Source organism: Wyeomyia smithii, chromosome 2 (assembly GCF_029784165.1).
Source record: "Wyeomyia smithii strain HCP4-BCI-WySm-NY-G18 chromosome 2, ASM2978416v1, whole genome shotgun sequence".
Classification (NCBI taxonomy): domain Eukaryota; kingdom Metazoa; phylum Arthropoda; class Insecta; order Diptera; family Culicidae; genus Wyeomyia; species Wyeomyia smithii.
The window spans coordinates 19484886-19505810 of record NC_073695.1 but is presented as its reverse complement, the minus strand read 5'-3'; the positions used below and the strand labels follow the sequence as shown (position 1 = coordinate 19505810).

Here is a 20925-nt window from a genome sequence, read left to right as displayed (position 1 = left end):
TAACTCTCATTCCTAGATTTGATTTGATTTTTACTATTTTTTAGTAGGAAGTATAGATTAATAGCAATACAGGATCAATATTACACGATATTCTGGTATTCCGAATTGTAGATGCGTGCCCAATTAACAATTGGCCATATAAGGATGCTCGTGTTATTCAACAATGAAGTGATACATAGATTCAGCTCGCTTTGAGCTGTCCGACAGATCAGACGCATTGTCGGTTGATTGTTGATTGGTCTTTGACTGCCTATAGCTTCGAAATTTGAGTTTTGTGGCAGTGCATCTTTTGAAAATTACCTGAAAATTACCTACTTTTTTAAATTTAACATTTGTTTTTAACTTTTTTCGCATCACCTGAAATGACAAGGCGAAGAGAGAGAGAATATTATTTTTCTGATAATTCGAGTGTTTGCAGCGAAAATATATTTGATATTTTGCTTGAGCAAGAAGCTGGCGAAATGAAAGTTATTGCTAACAAGTCGATTCAGAAATTGTTTTAAAGAGAGGAGAAAGTTCTATTGGTAACTATTGCTTCTGAATTCAATATTTTCAAGAAGGAACCTTCAATGTTTGTTTCTGACATTGAAGTCACCTCTCAATTTGGCCGCGGAGGTGACTATCGTTTACTGACGAAGACATTAAGTGATCGGATTCGTCTCATTCAGTATTTAACTGAAAGGTGTATGATTTTTTTAACATACATCTTACATTGTCTTAAAAAATCTCACCAATCAAACCGTTCATGAGATCAAAATTCCTTTATTGTCCAAATACTAACTTCATAAAAATTTAGTATATAAAAATCCTCAAAGAATGACAATGTTTACGCCAAAAACCAGAGCCAAAGACACTGTTATTCTATGTATTCTTGCTTTGAAGGTACAGTAAGGTTTTTTTAAGCGGTTTTTTACGCGGGTTGGTTTCCTCCATTACTCAAAAACGGTACAAGATATCGACCTCATCTCAATATTGTTTTCCGTTTTAGGCCACGAGTGATGATATATCAGTTTAAAAAAATCACAATTTTTGGTGTAAATACTAAAAATTTTTAATATTGCATTTTGGTCTAAGGGTTGACCACTATCATATCCAAACCAGGAGCAAACATTTAAGGTAAAACCTCATTGAATCCAAAAATGGCCGACTTCGAGTCACCACTTCGAGTTTTCGAAAGCACAAGACTCGGAAACAGTTAATGCGTTCCCTATGAAAATACTATTTTATGTTTGCTGTGGTGAAGCAAACATAAATTAGAATTTTCATAGGGAACGCAATGAGAATTTCCGAGTCTTGTGCTTCTGGAAATTCGAAGTGGTGACTCGAAGTCGGCCATTTTTGGATTCAATGAGGTTTCACCTTAAACGGTTTTCTTCGTTATATTTGATTAAAAAGTAATCCCCACCTCCCAGATCCTACCCTGCATTCAGAGCACATCTATATGAGTGGTATCCCTCCAAGTCTGTCGTTTAACGTCTACGGAGGGGTCAACCATATATGTTATGTTATGTTATATTTAAAAATTCCATCTGACAGTTTTTGTTTTAATGAATTAAATTAACAACTAGAGACGATTAACAAAAAATTGTTAGCGAATCTGCAGGCGAAGTAAAAAGTGTTGATGGGTTCGTTGAAGTCGAACAGTTCTGCAACCACGTTGAATCTTGTGGATATAATCCTAATCGCATCATACTGGCCGTACCGACTATACCTTGCCTCCAAGTTCAAAAGCTGACGTCTTCGCAGATTCTGGAGCGTAGTGATTCAATTCCGCGAGGATAGCGGGTGAATCAATTTCATTTTCAGGACCTTCACAACAAAGATAATTTGTGCGTTAGATCTTCTTCTCTCCAACGTCTCAATTCCCAATAACATGCAGCGGTGCTCATAGGGCAGCAGCTTCGTAGCGTCATGCCAAGGAAGATGCTTTAGTGCCATACGCACGATTTTTTTCTGAACTGCTTCCTTGCGATCACTCCAGACCTTGGTAAATGGACACCAAGCGATAACCGCTGATTCGAGCATCGATCGTACCAGGTCGTAGTACATAGCTTTGATGTACAGTGCATCGCGGAATCCATCGGCAATTTTAAAAATGAATCCCAGTTGCTTGTTGGCTCTTGAAATGACATCTTTGTTGTGTGCCCGGAATGTAAGCTGACTATCCAAAATTACGCCAAGATCTTTAACTTGGCTTACCCGCTGAAGAGATTGCCCAGGCAAGCGTTATGGAAAGCTAACTGATTGAAACTTTCTGCTGAAGGTAGTTACATGACATTTTTCTACTCACAGGGTAGAAGATTACGATTGCTCCAATCACTGAAAGCATCAAGCAACTTTTGTAGTTCCAAACAGTCTCCAAGACAGGTTATCATCCAAAAGATTTTTACATCGTCTGCGAAAAGGAGCCGTATACCTCGCGGTAAAATAGTTGCAACGACGTTAATAAACAGATTGCTTCCTTGCGACACTCCAGAAGACGTTGTAACTGGCTCGGAATGTGACGACCCAAGACTGACACATGAAACTCTACCGGTCAGGTACGAACGAAACCATCTCATGAGCATGGCGGAGAGCCCCAGTTTATTCAGCTTTCGTAGAAGGATGTCGTGATTAATACGATCGAACGCAGCCTTGATGTCCGTGTACACAGCATCCACTTGCATTCCATTGAGCGAGAACACAACGAAGAGAACTGCGACAGATTGGTTGTGACGGATCTCTTAGGATAAAACCCATGTTGGCCACTAGAAATCTAGTTTTTGTACGATGAAAACAGCACTGTTCTCATGACTTTTTCGAAAGCTTTGGAACAAACACATAATGATGTAATTCCTCGGTAATTAGTTATGTTGCTATTGTCCCCTTTTTTGTGTATCGATGTGAACAATGAATTTTTCCAACTAGCAGAAAACAATCCTTGTTGCAGGGAAAGATTAAACAGTTTTACAAGAGGCGCTATCAGTACGTTCGAGCAGTTTTTCAACAAAGATGGCGGGATCCCGTCTGGCCCAGGACAACTGGAATGTTTCAGCTTTCGAATTGCACTCAAAACGTGCGCTTCTGTCACTTAAAAAACTCCACAATCGAAACTCTCCTGCGAAGTATCGCGTATTGCAGCGTCAATCTGATCTGGCATAGAAACTGAAGACGAAAAAGCGGCTTTAAAATGTTCAGCAAATAATTCGCATTTAGAAGAAGCTGTGCTAGCATACAAATTACCGAGGAACATGGAAGCTGGTGAGCATTTTCCTTTCGTTTAGAATGAACAAAAGACCAGAATTTTTTTGGATGACTACGTAAACTTCTTTGAGTTCGCTCAATGTTACGAGAGTACAGAAATTGATTGTAAAAATTGTATATGTTGCTTGCGAGTTTAAACCGTTGCCGTTGCTTTGCTAGAAACGTTCGATTTGTTCGATAGTTCGTTGAGCAGCTCGTCTACGGCGCTTCAGCTCACGGAGATGTCGATTAGCCCATGCAGGTTTCATCGGCGGTCGTTGCAGTGGAACATGAGCTTCAATTACTGTTCGAATAGTTGCGGTAAACATGTCGACAATGTCTGTCAGATCCTCTTGCGAATCGATGAATTGCCAGTCAATTGCTGATAATGAAGCGTTATCGCGATAATGAAGCGTCAACACGTTGTAATCAACCTGCTTAAAATTGAATCCACGATGTTGTTGAGCTAATTCAAGTGCAATAGGCACTACTTCCGTCACGGTCACATCCAGAGCGGGATGATCCGGGTCAATTCTCACCATAGGATCGTCGGCCTCCATCACAGAGAAGTTCTGAAGCGCTGGCTCGTTCACCAGCACTAGGTCGAGAGTTCTAGCACGAGCGTTTTTGACTGAATTCGTTTACGTCAAACCGTTAAAACAGAATGCGTCGTACAGAGCACTTCCAGCTGCGGTTAAACGTAATCTACTTGTATCAATAATAAGACTACTGATTTCCGCAGGTACCCAATGTAGCTCCCGGTGGTTATAATCCCCAAATAGAACAGCAATGTCGTGTGGATTCAGACGGGATAGAAAGGATCTAATTGAGTCAGCATGTTTCTGAATAACATCAAGATCATTTCGACGACCAGGGGGCAGATACAACAATCCAATGCTTACGGATGACCTATCCAGTTGGATTTTTAGCCACAGTTGCTCAAGCGTGTTACTAATCGGTGCTGTGTCTAAGCAGCAGCAGTGCCTGGAGGAAACGGCAATCAAGACTTCACCAGCACGCGATTTTCGACTATTCACTCTACTGAGATCCGTTAATACAGTGAATGAACTACCATAAAGCTGCGGCGATAAAATGCAATCGTCTAGCCATGTTTCAGTGAGAATGATAACATCGTACTCAGGGTCGGATGCAGCAATATAGAAAGTGTCGATTTATGTCCGGAGTCCACGAACATTTTGGTAAAAGATGCGTAACTTTCGTTCGTTCCGTACATTGATCAAGGGACGCCTTAGCTCGGTCGTAACAGATGGCGGATGAAATATGGTAGGCGGTAATAAGGAAGTGCTAGAAGCGATATGCAGATCAGATCCTGTCCAGTGTGTAACAGAATCATACCTGCCAGCGTTAGTTATTTGGAGGACCCCTTCGCCACGCCCACACGCAGAAACTAAAGGGTGATTTTTTAAGAAGATGAATTGCTCACCGAACTCTTTCCGCAATATGTCCATTGATTCGCGCGATGTGTGGCACGTTGCTCCGTCTTGCAGAAACCACATGTCCACAGGACCCAGTTCTTCCATTTCCGGCAAAAAAAATCAGAAATCATCGCGCGATAGCGAGCGCCATTGACCGTAACGTTGCGATTTTGATCATTTTTGAACCGCACCAAACCGTGCATTTTTCTAGGTGCATTGGCGTTTCTTGTATTGCCTCTGGTTGCTCTTCGATCCAAATGCGGCAATTTTGCTTACATACCCATTTAACCAGAAATGAGTTTCGTCACTAAACACAATTTTTCGGTAAAAAAGTGGATTTTCGGCAAGTTGTTCTAAGGCCCATTCACCAAAAATTCGACGCTGCAGCCAGTCGTTCGGCTTCAATTCTCGTACGTGCTGTATTTTGTAAGGCTGCACACCAAGATCCTTTCGTAAAATCTTCCATGTAGTCGAATAACACAAGCCCTATTGCTGCGAACGGCGTCGAATTGACATTTCACGGTCTTCCACTACACTGGCTGATACGGTAGCAATATTTTCTTCTGTACGCACTTTATGTATACGTGTTGGTGGGTTTATGTCCAACAGAGTAAAACTGGTTTGAAAGTTCGTCACAATAGTTTGAATAGCTTGCTCAGTTAGTCGATTATGACGACCATAAAATGGTCGTAATGCGCGAAAAACATTTTTCACAGAGGACGAATTTTGGTAATTAATTTGTAAGCGTTGTTCAGGCGTAAGTCTGTTCATGGTGAAATTGCAAACCAAACTGAGTACATTAGACTTTGACAGCTGTCAGAATTATCGCGTGAGCTGTCAAATCTGAGTACACGAAAAACCAAATAGCAAAAAAATCACCCAGCAGCAGATGGTATGATGCACATTGAATGTAAGCTATCAAGTTGAGCAGTTCCACAAAAAATATCCAAGTTTTAATATTTTTTTAAAATTGTCATTTTTGATTTGGCTGAAACTTTCTATAGGCAAAAGATGCCATTTTGTGCTATTGGTTAAATTTTTTGGAACACGGTTTGTTTGGTCGGTGTGACGTCTTCGGCAAAGTTGTAGAGAATAATTGTCTTTCCGAAAATATATACACTCTAAAATAAATATTATTTATTTTTTGAAAAAAAAAGCTAGAAGAAAAATTAATTATCTAAAATAGCTCATTTTTAAAAATCTATTTTTTTAATAAAAATTACAAAAGATTACCTAAACAATGCAACCGGTGCGTCACTCTTTAGGTTCTAAAATATTGATGTTGTAATCTATACATATAAAAAAATGTAGTTCGGTCTGTCTGTTTGATCCATATAGGCTCGAAAACTACCGAACCGATCGACGTGAAAATTTGTATGTAGGGGTTTTTGGTCCCGATAAAGGTAAATAGTTTGAGGCCTCTCCCTCTTCTGGAAAGGAGGGGTCCAATACAAATGAAACATAAATTTCTGCGCAACTCAAGGACAAACCAAGCAAATGAAACCGATTTGGCATGTGGATGTCATAAAGAGTAACAAATATGTCCACAATGGTTCGACGCCCCTTCCTCTTCTGGAAGCACATGTTTCTGCACAAATTTCTGCACATCTCGCGAACTAGTCAACTAAATGGGACCATACTTGGCAGGAGAATGATTTTGGTGTTTACAAATATATTCCATAATCGACCTCAGCCAACATTTTGGATTGTAAGATGGCAACTTCCGGTTTCTGGAAAAAAGCCAAAAATGGACGATATCCACCCAATGTAATAATATTCGGATAAAGAATGATACACAGGAGCTAAAATGGACCACAGATACCATTTTGAATTCTAAGATGGCGACTTCCGGTTTCGGAAAAACAGCGGCAAACGACCAAATACCATCCAATATGAGTATTTCTGGAATCGTAATAATTATGAATACCATTATGAACTGTAGGATGGCAACTTGTGGTTTCTGGAAAACAGCCAAAAATGGCCGATTTCCGTCTAACATGAGTATCTCCGGATCTAGAATGATACATAGCAGCTGAAACCGACCGCAGACCTCATTTTAGATTCTAGGTTGGCGACTTCCGGTTCCTGGGAAATAGCCGAAAATGATCGAACTACACCCAATCAGTGCTTTGTAAAGGATCGCAAGTTGACTGTTAAAACACGAATGCGATCGCTTTCCGCAGTCAACTTGTCTGCTCGGCATAGTACAGCGATCGCCCGGAGAAAGAGCAGTCAAAGTGGAATTGAACATTTTTTTAGTTCCTAGGTGGCGGTCATTCGCTATGGCAGCGCTCGTTTATTTCGTTCAATCTTTCATTATGTATACGTTCAAGGCACAAAGTGAATAGGGCAGTTGGTACCATTTCTACAGCTTCGCTGAGTTGCGGGCCAGCGAAGACGGCACCGAAGGCGGGAAGTTAAGAATGAAATAACTTTTGGTCGCTTGCGCGGCAATTAACACATGTGATTTGCTATTTCCCAATTGTGTGCCTATGTCTATGCATCTGAGGTGGATGGCCTTTAGATTTTTTTTTGTGACTCGACTGTGGTTGTAGCGTATCCTGCGCTGCGAAAGCGGCTCGCCCTACCGCAGTTTAATGTACAGGTATACTTAAGGCTGTACATTAACCCACGGTAAGGCGAACCGCCTACGCAGCGCAGGCCGCGCCAGTATGTTTTTAGCCTCACAGTCTTTCGTGAAGGTGTAAAAGAAATCATATTTTCTAATCAATATTTTGTAGCGTAAAACGGGGTATCATTGATCAGCGGGGTAACATTGATCAGTTTTACCCTTCTCATGAATAGTTGAAATAAAACTGCCCCGTGATTACTTTTGCTAAATTTGAGTAAAACATCTTAGTCTTGTGTCATTCGAGATCTGAACAATATTGCATTGTTTGAAATTTTTTATTGTTTTGATAACCAAATTTTAAAATCAATTTGATCGTTGTATTTCTTACTCTCAGTAAGTGCCAAAAAAGCACGTTATACTAGTCGAATATTAAACATTTCGTATTCATTGACATGTTTTCCAAATCCGTTATCTAATTTTCTCAATCAACTAAAAAATTTATGGAAATTTATTACATTTATAATTAATTAATTTATATATGTTGAGAAAGTTCAGTTTTATGCTCTAACCAGACATCATCCTGGTCTACGCCAGGATGTTGTCTTGGCTAGAGCATAGAACGTAAGAGGCTAGAGCTGACCTATTGATACTTCCGTTGTTGGAAAGGCCTTGCATATATGATCAACATACGTTTTCTGAACACAAACATTCTACAACGATTGCTGACTTACAAAATACTTCTGGCACATTTCGCAACGTTTACGTTTTTCATCATCGAAAGGTGAAATTACATATGGCATAAAAATGACTCGCAGTAGGCCGCGGCTAGGTGCAAGGACAGGACTATCCTCCGTAATGAGAGCAGTCAAGGAGAACGTGATGTCAATCCGGAAAGCGTCTCTAAACATGTTATCAAAGCAATATCTAACATTTTTAGTTCAAAAAAGTTTCAAAACAATTTAAAATTGACACCGATCAAAGTTACCCCAAATAAGGAAACAACGACGAAAAACAAATATTTTAATGTTCAGGATTTTCGAAGGGTTTTAAAAACTAACTTCTCAAGTTCTAAGGATGCCAATACTGGTACTAAAAATATGAAAACTATAATTTCAGTTGTAAAATATATAAATACATAGGGGTCATTTTTTACGCGGTTGGTTGCACCGCGTTGAAAAAATCCGCGTATAAAAAACCGCGTAATTTTGAAAAATTGCTTAAAAAACTCCATTCAATAATAAGATCCGATTGAAAATAATGGCACGTAAGTAAATCTAAACTTGAAAAATGATATAATAATGGTAACGAAACACACAAAATAAGTTTTTAGTGCTTCTAAAATGAAAATTCAATGAAGAACATGACAATAACTTTTTTATAATAATTTTGCTACATGTTTAGCTTTCGTTTCTTAAACGGAAGTAAATCGCAACGACCCTGACTCGTATCGTTGTAAAATTATTAATGTATTTTTGTTTTTTCTTCCCGAATCAACGGGAATTGCCTATTTTTTGATAATAACAGTAAATATATTAAAAATATGCATTATTTAGATTAATAAAACAGAATATCTTATTGTCATGAACCATACGATTGATTTTTACTTTATTGGATTTAATTATACTGAACTTATTTCGCGTAAAAATAATCGTCACTGTGCTACAGTGATTTAGAACTTCTGAAGTGACCTAGTGTAGGTTGTCGGTCTTGTTGAGTATAACATTCGCTTATACTAGAAATTTTACAAACACCCTCAAAATCTGAAGTTAGGGTCAAAATACGGTTTTTTGGACCTCAGCGCATATAATATTTTTTAACTCAGTCATTTATCAACCGATTTTTTATATTTAAGCAGTTTTAGAAAGGGGATAAATAGAGCTTTCAAAATATATACAAGTTTTTACTAATATCAATAAAACATGTTGAGTTATTTGAGTTTAAATATAGGTTTTTAGATTTTTTCACGCAGTTTTTCGACTTAATTTGAAATTTGCCGTTTTTTTCAAGAAACATACCACAAATATACTATAATTTTGAAAGTATATTCAATTCCGAATCAAATGAAAGTATTTTGGTAAAAATCGGTTGATGTTTGGCTAAGTTATATATATTTTTTTAGAAAACCAGTATTTTTGGCTTCTATCGCACAATTATTTCACGGAGCTACAAATGATAAAAAAATGCAAGAACTTTTGATGTGACTTAGTGTGGGTTATATTAGATCAATGATCTAATTAATCAGCCAATATAGGCTTTTACTTAGTACATATAAGTCGGGTCTTCTTCAATCAGTTATTAAAAACTATCTTTAGATTTAATCTTCTTAATTGTCTCCGTACGTACTCGTTCACGGCTTAAATCAGAAAGCTCTTATATTCGGTCTTTTCATGCTATCATTTATCGAGAGAGAGAAGTCTCTCGCATCGATTGGTTTTAGTACAATTTGTTATTTTTACATGCTTAATTTTAATAACTAAACTATCAGTATATAACAGGTTATAGTTTAAGTCATGTGCTACTTGCGCGTTTACTTTAAGTTTTTAAAAAACCCCAAAAATTATAAGTTATGGTCAAAACCCTGCTTTTTACCTTAGCTTACATTTTTATGTTTAATTCGGTTATTTTCCAACCAATTTTTTATATTTTGGTTGTTTTGGATAGGCGAAAAATAGAAACTTTGAAAAATATAAATATGTTTAAAGAGTTTACCTATATGTGATGAATAGTTTTAAAATAAATAAGATGATTCATAAATAATAAAATAAGATGATTTATATTTTTTTTCAAATTTTACCTATATGTGATAAATAGTATGTTACACTCAACAAAACCTATAACCTACACTAGGTCACTTCAGAAGTTCTTGCATTTTTTTTTCATTTGTAGCACAGTGTAATCCGCGTTATGTCAAAAACCGCGTTATTGTAAAAATCGCGTATAAAAAACCACATAAAAAAACCCGCGTAAAAAAAGACCCTAGCGTACTCACGAAAAAGTGAAAAAACTGATCAATGTTACCCCGTTTTACGGTATATACCTACCTATTTGTGTTGTTGCGAGCACGAGTGGTTGATTTTTCTTTAAATGCTGTTAATCAATTTACTTTGATTATTGAACTTCATAGAATCAACTGCGCTAATGCAGTGCAGAGCATGCAACAAAACGAGACGATCAAAAGAATTGGAATTTTGTATAAAAACGTAATTGAATTTGGATACGACGGCCATGTAGCATGTGCCACTTTCACTCTATGAAAAAACAACGGATACAAACGTTGCGAGCTATTTATTTAAAATATATATATTTAAAACTAATTCCAACCACAAATCGTAATTTTGACAACAATGCGAATGGTATGAATCATTTCGGAATTCTCTCGCTACGTCTCAAACGTAAGAATGCTTTAGACTGATTGACTGTTTTTTCGGTCGATCATGAACATAAACGAAAAACGGAATGGTAATGCAGACAGAACATTGTACGAAGTTTCCCGAACGGCCTTGAATACCGAGGCCGTGCTCCTTTTGCGGAAACAACGCACGCAGCCCGTTGCATATTCGTGAATGTTGAAGACTGATTGACTGTTTTTTCGGTCGATCATGAACGCAAACGAAAAGTGGTATGTGAATGCCGGCAGACGATTTTATGACGGACATGAAAGACAAAGCGGCGGTCCTTTTGCGGAAGCAAACGTTGCCCGCAGCTCGTTCCACATTCGCTCTGCATTGAACCGTTCTTTGAAATTGAACAAACGTGCTGCAGATACAAGTTGAAAATGAGCGAAGGATCGCACAAAAAGGAAAGCATGTAACTGCACGAGAAAACGTTCAAGCGTCTTTTTAGAAAAGGATTTTTCAAAGCTCTGCACCCAATATGGATGTTTCTTCAGCCAGAATGACGCTCAGAGGCCAGAAATTATCTTAAATACCAGTTTGAATCCAAGATGGCGACTTCCGGTTTGTGAAAAACAGTCTAAAATAACCAAATACCATCCAATATGAGTATCTCTGGAACCAGAATGATGCAATGAGCTAACAATTGACCTCAGGCACCATTTTGAATCGCTGAATGGCAACTTATAGGAAACAGTCAAAAATGACCACATAATACTCAATATGGATATTTCCGTAATCGAGATGATGCATAGAATCCAAACATTGACCCTTGACACCATTTTGAATTTAGAGACGACCACTTTTAGTTTCTGGAAAACACCCAAAATAACTAAATACCTCCCAATATGAGTATTTCCGGAGTCAGATTGTTACGGTTGTCAGGGTGTTACGAGGCAGCTAGACTTATTAGTTGACACTAATTTTGTTGAAATCAGGTCAGACATCTCTGAGAAAAGTGAATGAGTTCAAGTAGTCTTCGGAATATGTTCCTTTTCATAGCTAGATTTCACATTTTTAAACATAACAGGCAAAGTAATAGTCTGATCGCAAAACAAATCAATAGGATCTTATGGGGCAACTAGACCTTTCATTTGACACTGATTTTATTAAAATCGGTTCAGCCATCTCTGAGAAACATGAGTGAGATTAAGTAGTCTTCAAAACACGTTTCTTGTCATAACTTTCGAACCACAAGTCCAATCTTTATGAAATTCAAAAGTTAAAGGTATTTCAGGTAGCCTGTTCATTTGAATCTAATTTAGTTCAAATCGGTTATGTAGTTTTAAAGATAATGATGTTTCATGATTTTTACATTTTGATACATAACCTCTTAACTAAAAATCCGATTACAATGAAATTTAATAGAATCTTATGGGACAACGAGACCTTTCATTTGCAATTAATTTCATGAAAATCGGTCCAGCCATCTCTGAGAAAAGTGAGTGAGAGTAAAAATCTGCACATACACACACATACACACACACACACACATACAGAAAATGCTCAGCTCGTCGAGCTAAGTCGAGTGATATATGCCATTCGGCCCTTTGGAGCACTTTTATACTTTCGGTTTTGCAAGTGATTGCTATACCTTTCTAGGAGAAAGGCAAAAAGTTATGATTTTTTGAAAAAAAAAAATTATGTTTTTAATTTGCAAGGACAAAATTATTATCTACAACTTTGCCAAAAAGACTATGCCAATCAAACAAACCGTTTTCACTGTAAAAATTTTAAATTCTCCATAGAGTGCTCTAATGGAAATTAAAAGTATTTCTACAGCAAAAATGGTTTGAACGATTGGCATAGTGTCTTCGACAAAGTTGTAGATAACAATTTTTTCCTTCAAAAAAATATACCCGTCTAAAAAACATTTTTTTTTCTAAAAATAATAACTTTTTTTCTTGAGTTCTCCATGATTGGACCGATTGCATTGTTTAGGTAAACATTTGTAGTTTTTATAAATAAATAGATTTAAAAAAATGAGCTCTTTTAGATAATTGATTTTTAATTTTTCTTTTACTTGTTTTCAAAAAATAAATAATATATTTTTAGAGTGTATATTTTTTCGGAAAGACAAAATTGTTCTCTACAACTTTGCCGAAGACGTCACACTGATTAAACGAACCATTTTGGCCCTGCAAATATTTGTAACCATCAATACCCCAAAATCCCAAAATAGCATTCCCAAAATTTTTTCAATGGCTTTTCAAAAATGAGTCGTGTGTCTATGCAAAGTTTCAGCCAAATCAAAAATGGTCAATTAAATTGGTTGCCCGCGTTGTTTTGTTGAAATGCTCAGATACTAAGCTCCTAACAATGATATTTGTGTCGAAAACATCGTGTTTTTTCATCAAATTGTGCAATCACTTCCTGAGCGGGCCAAAATATCCCCGCTCCAGATCTCGACGTTTCATGCATTTCTAATACATTTTGCATAAAAAAAAATCGATATCGAAAATTTCATGAACCTGTGCTTGACGAAACTTTTGAGCCTTACCGCCAACAGAAATGCGAAAAGTCAGAACACAGCTTTTGTTATCATCGGCTCTATTTTATTTGGCTCTATTATCGTCAGGTTTGCCCTTCTATCGTCCGGCGGGTTGATGAAGTGATAGAGAACTATTTTTTTTGCACGAAGACGCTCTGCAGTATGATGAACCATCATGTAAGAAATTAACGCTTTAGGACATCATTTACTCCCTGGATGATTATAGGACAAACCTCATGATAATAGAGCCGATACCCTAGTCTTCTTTTGGAGCCTCCCAGTTGGCCTCGAGGTATTAAAATAAATTTTAATCTATACAGTGAAGTTGTCTTCGAACAAATCAAGTAAATTATTGAACTAATAGGTTTAGGCTTATTCGTATATTCTAATTATCTGCCTCGTGAGAGTACGCGTGCTCGAAGGTTTATAGCACCCGACTTATTAGAAAAAAAAAAACTAACTCTGGCCTCGAGGTGTTTGGCTATTTGACTATGTTTCCGAAAAAAAAACCTAAAGATAGGGTGAACTTTCTACTTTTCTTATGAAAAAGGGTAATATTTGAGTCAATGTTAATTTAATGATATTTGATTAGTATTCGTATTAGTATAAAAAGTATTCTAATTATGATTTTACAAATTTCGAACATAAGGAAAAAGATATGAATAAATAAATAGAAGTATGGTAAGCTTACATATCTGGACTGTGATTAAGGCAAAACTAAATAGGAAAACGAGGCAACGATTCGGTCTTATCATGAAGTAGTCCGGATATAAGAACTGCTTAATACGAATGTATTCTATTCGAGATAAAATGGCGCTCAAAGCGTAGCTGCTGTGCTATGCAAATGTTCTGAACGAAACGTAATTATATTTGTGTGAAGTATATCCGCTCATTTATTAATCACTCTAGATCATAATCATGATGGTAAGCTTAAAAGGTTTCTTTGGGTAACAATCCGCAAAATTGCTTTACTTCTTATGCAATTTAAGTTAAAACAGCATTCCACATAAAAAACATATTATTGTTATTTAAATCCAACCCATTTAAAAATATCGTTTCTCTGGCCACTCTCAGAACCCGCCTAACCGAGATTGTTGAACCCGTTGTCGCCATTGCCCAGTGCCACAGACCGCAATGATTCACTACTCTCACAGGTCATCTTCAGCCGCAGAGCTTCAATCAAACCAGTGCTCGGTTTCATCACGATGCCGAGTGCAAACAATTCCCATCTTTGCATATCTATCAAGCAAACACCTTTATGGGATTGTAAATGTGTTCTGCTAGCGGTGAAAATTTATAATGTTTGCGATATTTAATTGCAACTCAAGCCATAAATCCTGCGGTTCGGCGAGCATTCACAACTACGCAACGCACACGGAATGCTGCACACCGGCCCGGTTGGTACTGAGTTCCTTCGGGTCCTTTGTTCTCATTTCTCAATGCGTGCACCGGAGGGACTGCAGCTGCTCACGTACTACGGCGAAACTGTAGCACTGGCTGCGGTCAAAACTCAAATCTCTGACCTTATGGGGTGGAAAATGGGTGTAGCGGATGCCGGACTACCGGGCGGATGGCAATCTGTTTCTGCTTCTATCTCCATCAAAGACGAATTGACTCTCCGGAGTTGGCGCTTGCCTTCAGACAAAAGCTCCCGGCTCGGCTTCCGACCAATGCAAAATGGTGGAACGTCAGTCAGGTCAGTGCCGGCTGCGGCTATCATCAGACGGTGTGATTTGTGATAAGTGATTTCAACGCCTTGCCTGGTAGGCCGACCGAGCGACCAAGCGACCGGCTGCCACTGTGCGCTGACTCAGATTGTGCAGGCGTTGTTGATGTTCATTTGACCTGAAGTGAAACTTGATGCTGGCAGAGCTGCATCGGCGCTGCATGAAACGCAACCGGAGGCGGCGGAGCTGTGACTAATGTTCCAGAAACTTGATGATAATTAATTGTGTGATTTACGGTAAGGAAGGACCGATGAGAAGGATTTCACCGGAAGGCTGGTTGACCGCTACTGGGTCGATCAATGCTATTATTTAGAAGCTTACTATTCTATATTCAATGTTTGAACTGTAACCGAAATGCACTCAAAAAATTTAAACAATATTGTTTCACAGTATGTCAGAATCCAGTATAATTCAAAAATGCAAAAACACATACACATTTCTATGATGTTTCATCTTGTTTATTGTTCATGTTTCTACTTCATTTTTGTGGCTGCACATTTTTTTGCGTAGCTGGAAAGAGGATGAGGAACTTGTGTTTATAAATGACGACGACGATGATTATGTTTGTGAGCCGAACACAAAAAAAAACTAAAATAGTCTTAAGTGGTTTACTAATCACTCTTTCGCGTTGAAAAATTTTCCATGTATAAAATTGAGCAGACCTCGTGAGCTGGATATAATTGCGTAATCGTTTGCTATAAAGTTTTGTTTTGGTAGCTGTCGTTAATTTACGTAACACTCTTATTCATGCCTGAGCACCATAACGCAAAGCCCTATTTGAGCGTTACATAACTCTACTGAATGCTTTTCCATTTCGCACGAAATCTGTCGCATCCAACCATTACCAAATCTACACTCCACAAGGTTTACTGCTCATTCACGTAGGTGATAACAAAACAATACTACTCGTACGCTTTAACCAGTCATTTTTACACCAAAACAAGCTAGGGCCAATAATTTACTAACTATGTCTAACCTCCAAACCAACAGCACAGTTTAATTCTCTCCATTCAAACCTAGTGAAGCCCACCCGCTAAATCCAGGCGCTGAACATCTGGTGTCTCTGTTGCGAAACCTCGGATTAACATCCCTGAGCAACTTCCGAAAGTAGCGCACCCGTCGTCGGTTCTCACCGAACTGCCGGAAGCTGAATCCTTGTCGACAAAAACGCCGCCGTTCGGCGTCCCTCTGCTGGCATAATCGACGCTGCCGACGTCCAGGGAATTCAAAAGGAGGTAACCTCATAACGAAATCCTCCAACGAACCCGGGAGTGGGCGACGAGTTGGTCGACAGTTGGATGGTGCTGGTGTTTCCGTCTTCTGCTGCTGTTCTTCCTGCAGTCGGCGGCAATTTTTCTCGATCTGTTTCAGTTTCTGAATGCGGCGGTAGATCCGCTTGAGAACCTCTCGGGATATGATGTAATTGGCGGGTTTCTCCAGATGCGCTGGACGGGTTTGCTCCGGAGCGAATGTCTCCAGCTGTGGGAACGTAATCGTAATCGGATTGAGGAAAATATCCGCTGGATCGACGGTAGTTACGGGAGGTCTCAGGGTTATGTAGTGTACGCCGGGAAGGTTGATCAAGCTGAGGTCCGAAATTGGTACGATTGGCCGAGCTTTTGGTTTGGAAGTAGCTTCCGTTGTCACCCAAGTAGCCGGGTGAAAGCGAGAAGAAATGAACACTTCTTCTGATGATTGGACAGTTGTAGTAACTTCCGTTGTTGTTGAATTTGACACTTTTGGGGTTGATGTCGTGATTGTCACAGTCATAGTGTCTGATTGCGATTGAGAGATCGAAGTTGTACTTGCGGCCGTCGTTGTTGTTAATTCCGCTGTGGTAGTAGTATCCAGCGGTGTTGCACTCGCCTCAGACATGGCTACCGGTGGTAATTCTGTTTTTATCGAGGAAGATTTTTCTGTTGTAGATGTTGATGTTGTTTCTGATGTTGTCTGTGGTGTCGTAGTGGACTGTTTCGTAGTAGACGGTGTGGTAGAAGTTGAAGTTGTAGTAGACGGTGTGGTAGTAGATGGGGATGTAGTAGAAAGTGTCGTGACCGGTGGAGCCGTTGTGGATGGTATCATCGTAGTCGAAGTTGTTCTTTCAGTTGTCACTGTTGTCGTTTGCAAAGGCGTTGACGTTGTCAGCTGCTGTGATATTGAAGTCACTTCACTACTATCCGTCAACTCCAGCCCACTTTGCCGGTACATACGTTTGATCATCGAATCAACCTCCTTCCGATGCAGCGCTTCTTCGCAAGGACACCTAACATCATTTTCCGCCTCCAGACCTTCAGCACTAGCATAAAAGTGCTTCAGCAGCTCCGGATCCAACGATTTTGACCACCCATCACTCTGCACCAGCCTACGCAAGTCCATTTCCAGCTCTTCAATCTCTCGACTGGCGTCATTTGCGCTTTCACCATAAAAATGTTCCCGAATATTTTGCAAGCTGATGCAATGGCCCACCGTGACCGATTGAGCAAACACTGCGACTGCGAAAGCAACCGTCCACGAAGCGTGACCATTCGCACGCATTTTACACACTCGATGGACAAATGGCGATTAAACTCGATTCCACTGCATGGCAGGTACTTTTATCCGCCGCAAGTCTCTAGCCCAACGGCAGAAAAAAAAACATTATTGTTGACAAAGTCAAGTTCGTGGCGAGTTGGTGTTTTGCATTGCGATATGGAATAGTTTTTTTTCTCTTACATCTCTCATCAGTATCATGTAAGAAGTGTGCCATAATGTTGGCACGAAGTTTATGACAAAGTTCTGATGCAGGGGCGAGTTGTTGCTCCATATAATTCGTCATTGCCTAATCAAGCCTCGGCTAGCAGAAGTTGCATGGTTGACCAATCCTTAAGTAATGCAGTTTAAAGGCGAATATTAAAAAAAGTTTTCAAGTTTATTAATTAGTTTGTGTGACCAATTACGAATGGTGACTTCTCAACACTATAAGGAATTGGTAATTTTAGTTGTTCCGGTTTGTTTGCATTCGCAATTAGAATTTATCATTTGTAAGGATTAAAAATCTACTTCTCTAGAAAAGGGAAATAATCACATAACTATTTGAATTGCTAACTTACTGACTATAAAGTGAGCTCATCGTAGCAATTGAGGATTACAACGATTTGCGTCGAAATTAGGAATAATTTTTTTTGACATAGATTCTAATGTTTCGACATCAGTAAGTCTGTATATCGAGTGTACCAAACCAAGGAGGATGCTTGAAGCATTCATTTTCAGTATTTTATTCTAATACTTTTGAGACGTTACGGGTGATACAATACTATTCTCAGTGGAAATTACCTATCCAGTAGTTTAATTGGCTGAAACACCATTTCTCAAGAGTTTCTTAAGACTCTTCGACAGCTTCCAAAAAGGTTTTCAATATGGTGTAAATGTTTTAACTTTATTCTCAAAATTTTGATCTCTCGAAAGAGTAAATCTATGTTCAATCTCTTAGTAAGTACAAATTTTGTCGTATTTTGACCTTAACTTATCTCATGGTTCTGATTTCTTAAGGAGATACGGTTTCCAGCAAACTTGTTCAGAAGATCAACGGCTTCTGGATGGTGAACAGTTTAGTAAGGAATTCCACTACTCTGTGGCCCTGATGTTCATGCAGTATTTTTACCTCAACTTAGCACGACTCCGAATTACTAGAACGCTGCGGTCTCCAACAAATTTGTTCAGAAGATCAAAGGCTTCTGATTGGTAGATAGTTTAGTGCAGAATTCTACCGCTGACGCTGGTGTGAACGATTGACCATAGTTCATCTCACGATCATCAAAGTTGCACAAAAGGTGTTTGTACCACAATATATCCAACTAATGGTAGCAGTAGTTATGAGCTCCTACAAGAAGGTCAGTGTGCACGGATTTTTTCTCATTTTGACCTCGATCATCCCGCGATTCTTGTTTCATAGAAAGTTGCGGTCCTTGGCCAATGCACAGTGATTCAATAAGGCAAAACGTGGAACTTAATTCCATAGCACCTTATACCTTCATCCTAGCTCAGTTGATTAAACAATATGGAACTTTGTTGAACAAATAAAAATCCTATCTTAGGGCATAGGTTAAAAAGAGGCGAGTGGGATCGTGATGTCAATATTTTTCCTAGAAGTTAAGCTGAAGTACTATAAATTCCTTTAGGTTTCATTTGTCCCAATCCACCCATATTAGAGTACGGCAATCATATTTTATAGTAGGTGTTCATATATCAAAAATACTAACTTTTTTGTGTTAAGAGATAGAGGAATGGTTTATTTGGCAAAGTTTTAAAAAGTGCAAAAATATGAAACTTTGCTGAACAAACAAAATTTCTATCTTCATTGGGTACAGAGTTACAGAGTGTTTTCTATTAAAGTTACTTAAAAGTTAGCTTTTTGTACTTAACTTTTGTTAGTTACATTTTACAAGAAAATGTTGTTCTAAAAAAGCATTGGGGCATACAAAAAACACGTTTTTGTAGAAGGCCACCATCTCCAGGACTTTTATTCTATACGTTGTTAAACTTATTCAAAAAATATGCGAAAATGTGTTTTAACTTTGTAAGGAAAAGTCCTGGAGATCAAGTTAGTTCCATGTAGTATACTACATAACTTTGTACCGAAAAAAGATTTTTGAATCTTCTACAACTTTTTTGAATGAACTACTTTTCTATCTTTTAACACAATAAAGTAAATTTTTCTATTTTTAGTATAGTAAACTTTTTATTGTTTTTGACGATTGGCGATTATGCAGGTCATTTATACAAACAATTGTTCCGAAGACACTATTGAGCTAGGATGAAGGTGGAAGGCGCTATGGAATTAAGTTCCACTTTTTGCCTTTTTGGACCACTGTGTTGTGCACTGATGAGGCGACCCTCTTGAAACTCTTATCATATTTCGCCTAATAAAATCAATGGTTTTCAAATAAAAATCTCACCAGGGGAGAAACTTATACCTACGAAGGTTGATTGATCTGTGCGACATATTTGACAGCGTAGGAAAAACCCCAACCACTCTCCAAACGAAAGCGAGAGTGATAACAACACCTGCTGGAGTTGCCCGTGTTCAAATATGCGTGTGGTATTTCCGCGAAACCCGTCGATTCAACATGTCACGATCGATCGACTAACATCATGTTTGCTAATTGGTTCCCCATCAACAGGCCACGTAATAAAACTGACAACTGGTCAGCAACTGCAGCCAAAACAACTGAAGCACACAAACAAAAAAAGAAGAGCATGGTAAAACAAGTTTCCCACCAGCCGGACAGCCAGCCAGCAGTGCGGCTACGGCAATAAAAGAGATCATCGATCTCTGTCCGGTAATCGATCGATTGCTTCGACAGCTCGCCCGGTTCCGCACGACAGCCGCCTTTTAACAAACCAACTGTTGTTGTTGTTGGGGTGCTTTCGACTTTTGGCGTTACAGCCGTCTTAAACTCTCAACTGCTGTCACGATTAAACAAAGCGCTTGACGGCGAAAGTAACGCTTCCGACGACGGCTGAATGGCAAAACAACAAAGACGTGCTCCGAAGTCAAAACAATGTCCTCTCACTCTTCGGCGCGGCATTCAGACGCTTGGAGTACCGATCTCAGCAGGTGATCGTGGCTTTGGCGAACTTCAAATAAAATATTCCCATTAAAACATCAAAGCCCAATCGAAGCCATTCACACGATAGTTTATTTCGAAATGAGAAATGATGCTCCGATAATCTTAAATTTCTCCTAATTCAGATGAAAAAGATTTCCCATCGGATGCAGTATTAGCGGTGAGTAATGATCGTTTACGATCAGGACCAAATGACCGAACGGATCGTGTTTCTTCATGGCAGCATGCGGCTTATATTAATCGAGAGCGAATCGAAACATTGGAAAAGTTGTGCAAATATATTGGGGCTAATTAAATGTATTAGCTTATCAACTTATCTCTCTCAACTTACGAATTCCGAACCGGTCGTGTTTGTACTCGTACAGTTTGTGTAATCGACTATCGCAGCACGAAAGGAACAGAGCGAACAAATATTCGGCTTTATGCAGGTGTTTTCAATTCGTTTCGGATTGCATTTATATTCGAAGTCACCGGTTAAG

General features: G+C 38.7%; 2 protein-coding genes across 3 annotated transcripts in view; both read right to left on the bottom strand.

Annotated features, from left to right (window-relative positions):
- The window catches only part of LOC129721068 (agrin), a 161295-nt gene that overhangs the window by 28587 nt on the left and 111783 nt on the right, over positions 1–20925 (bottom strand). The gene's annotated exons all lie outside the window — the stretch shown is intronic.
- LOC129721069 (uncharacterized protein DDB_G0290587-like) lies at positions 15380–17381 on the bottom strand. The gene has a single exon (XM_055673195.1). The coding sequence runs from the start codon at positions 17373–17375 to the stop codon at positions 15837–15839; it is 1539 nt and encodes a 512-aa protein (XP_055529170.1). The 5' UTR covers positions 17376–17381; the 3' UTR covers positions 15380–15836.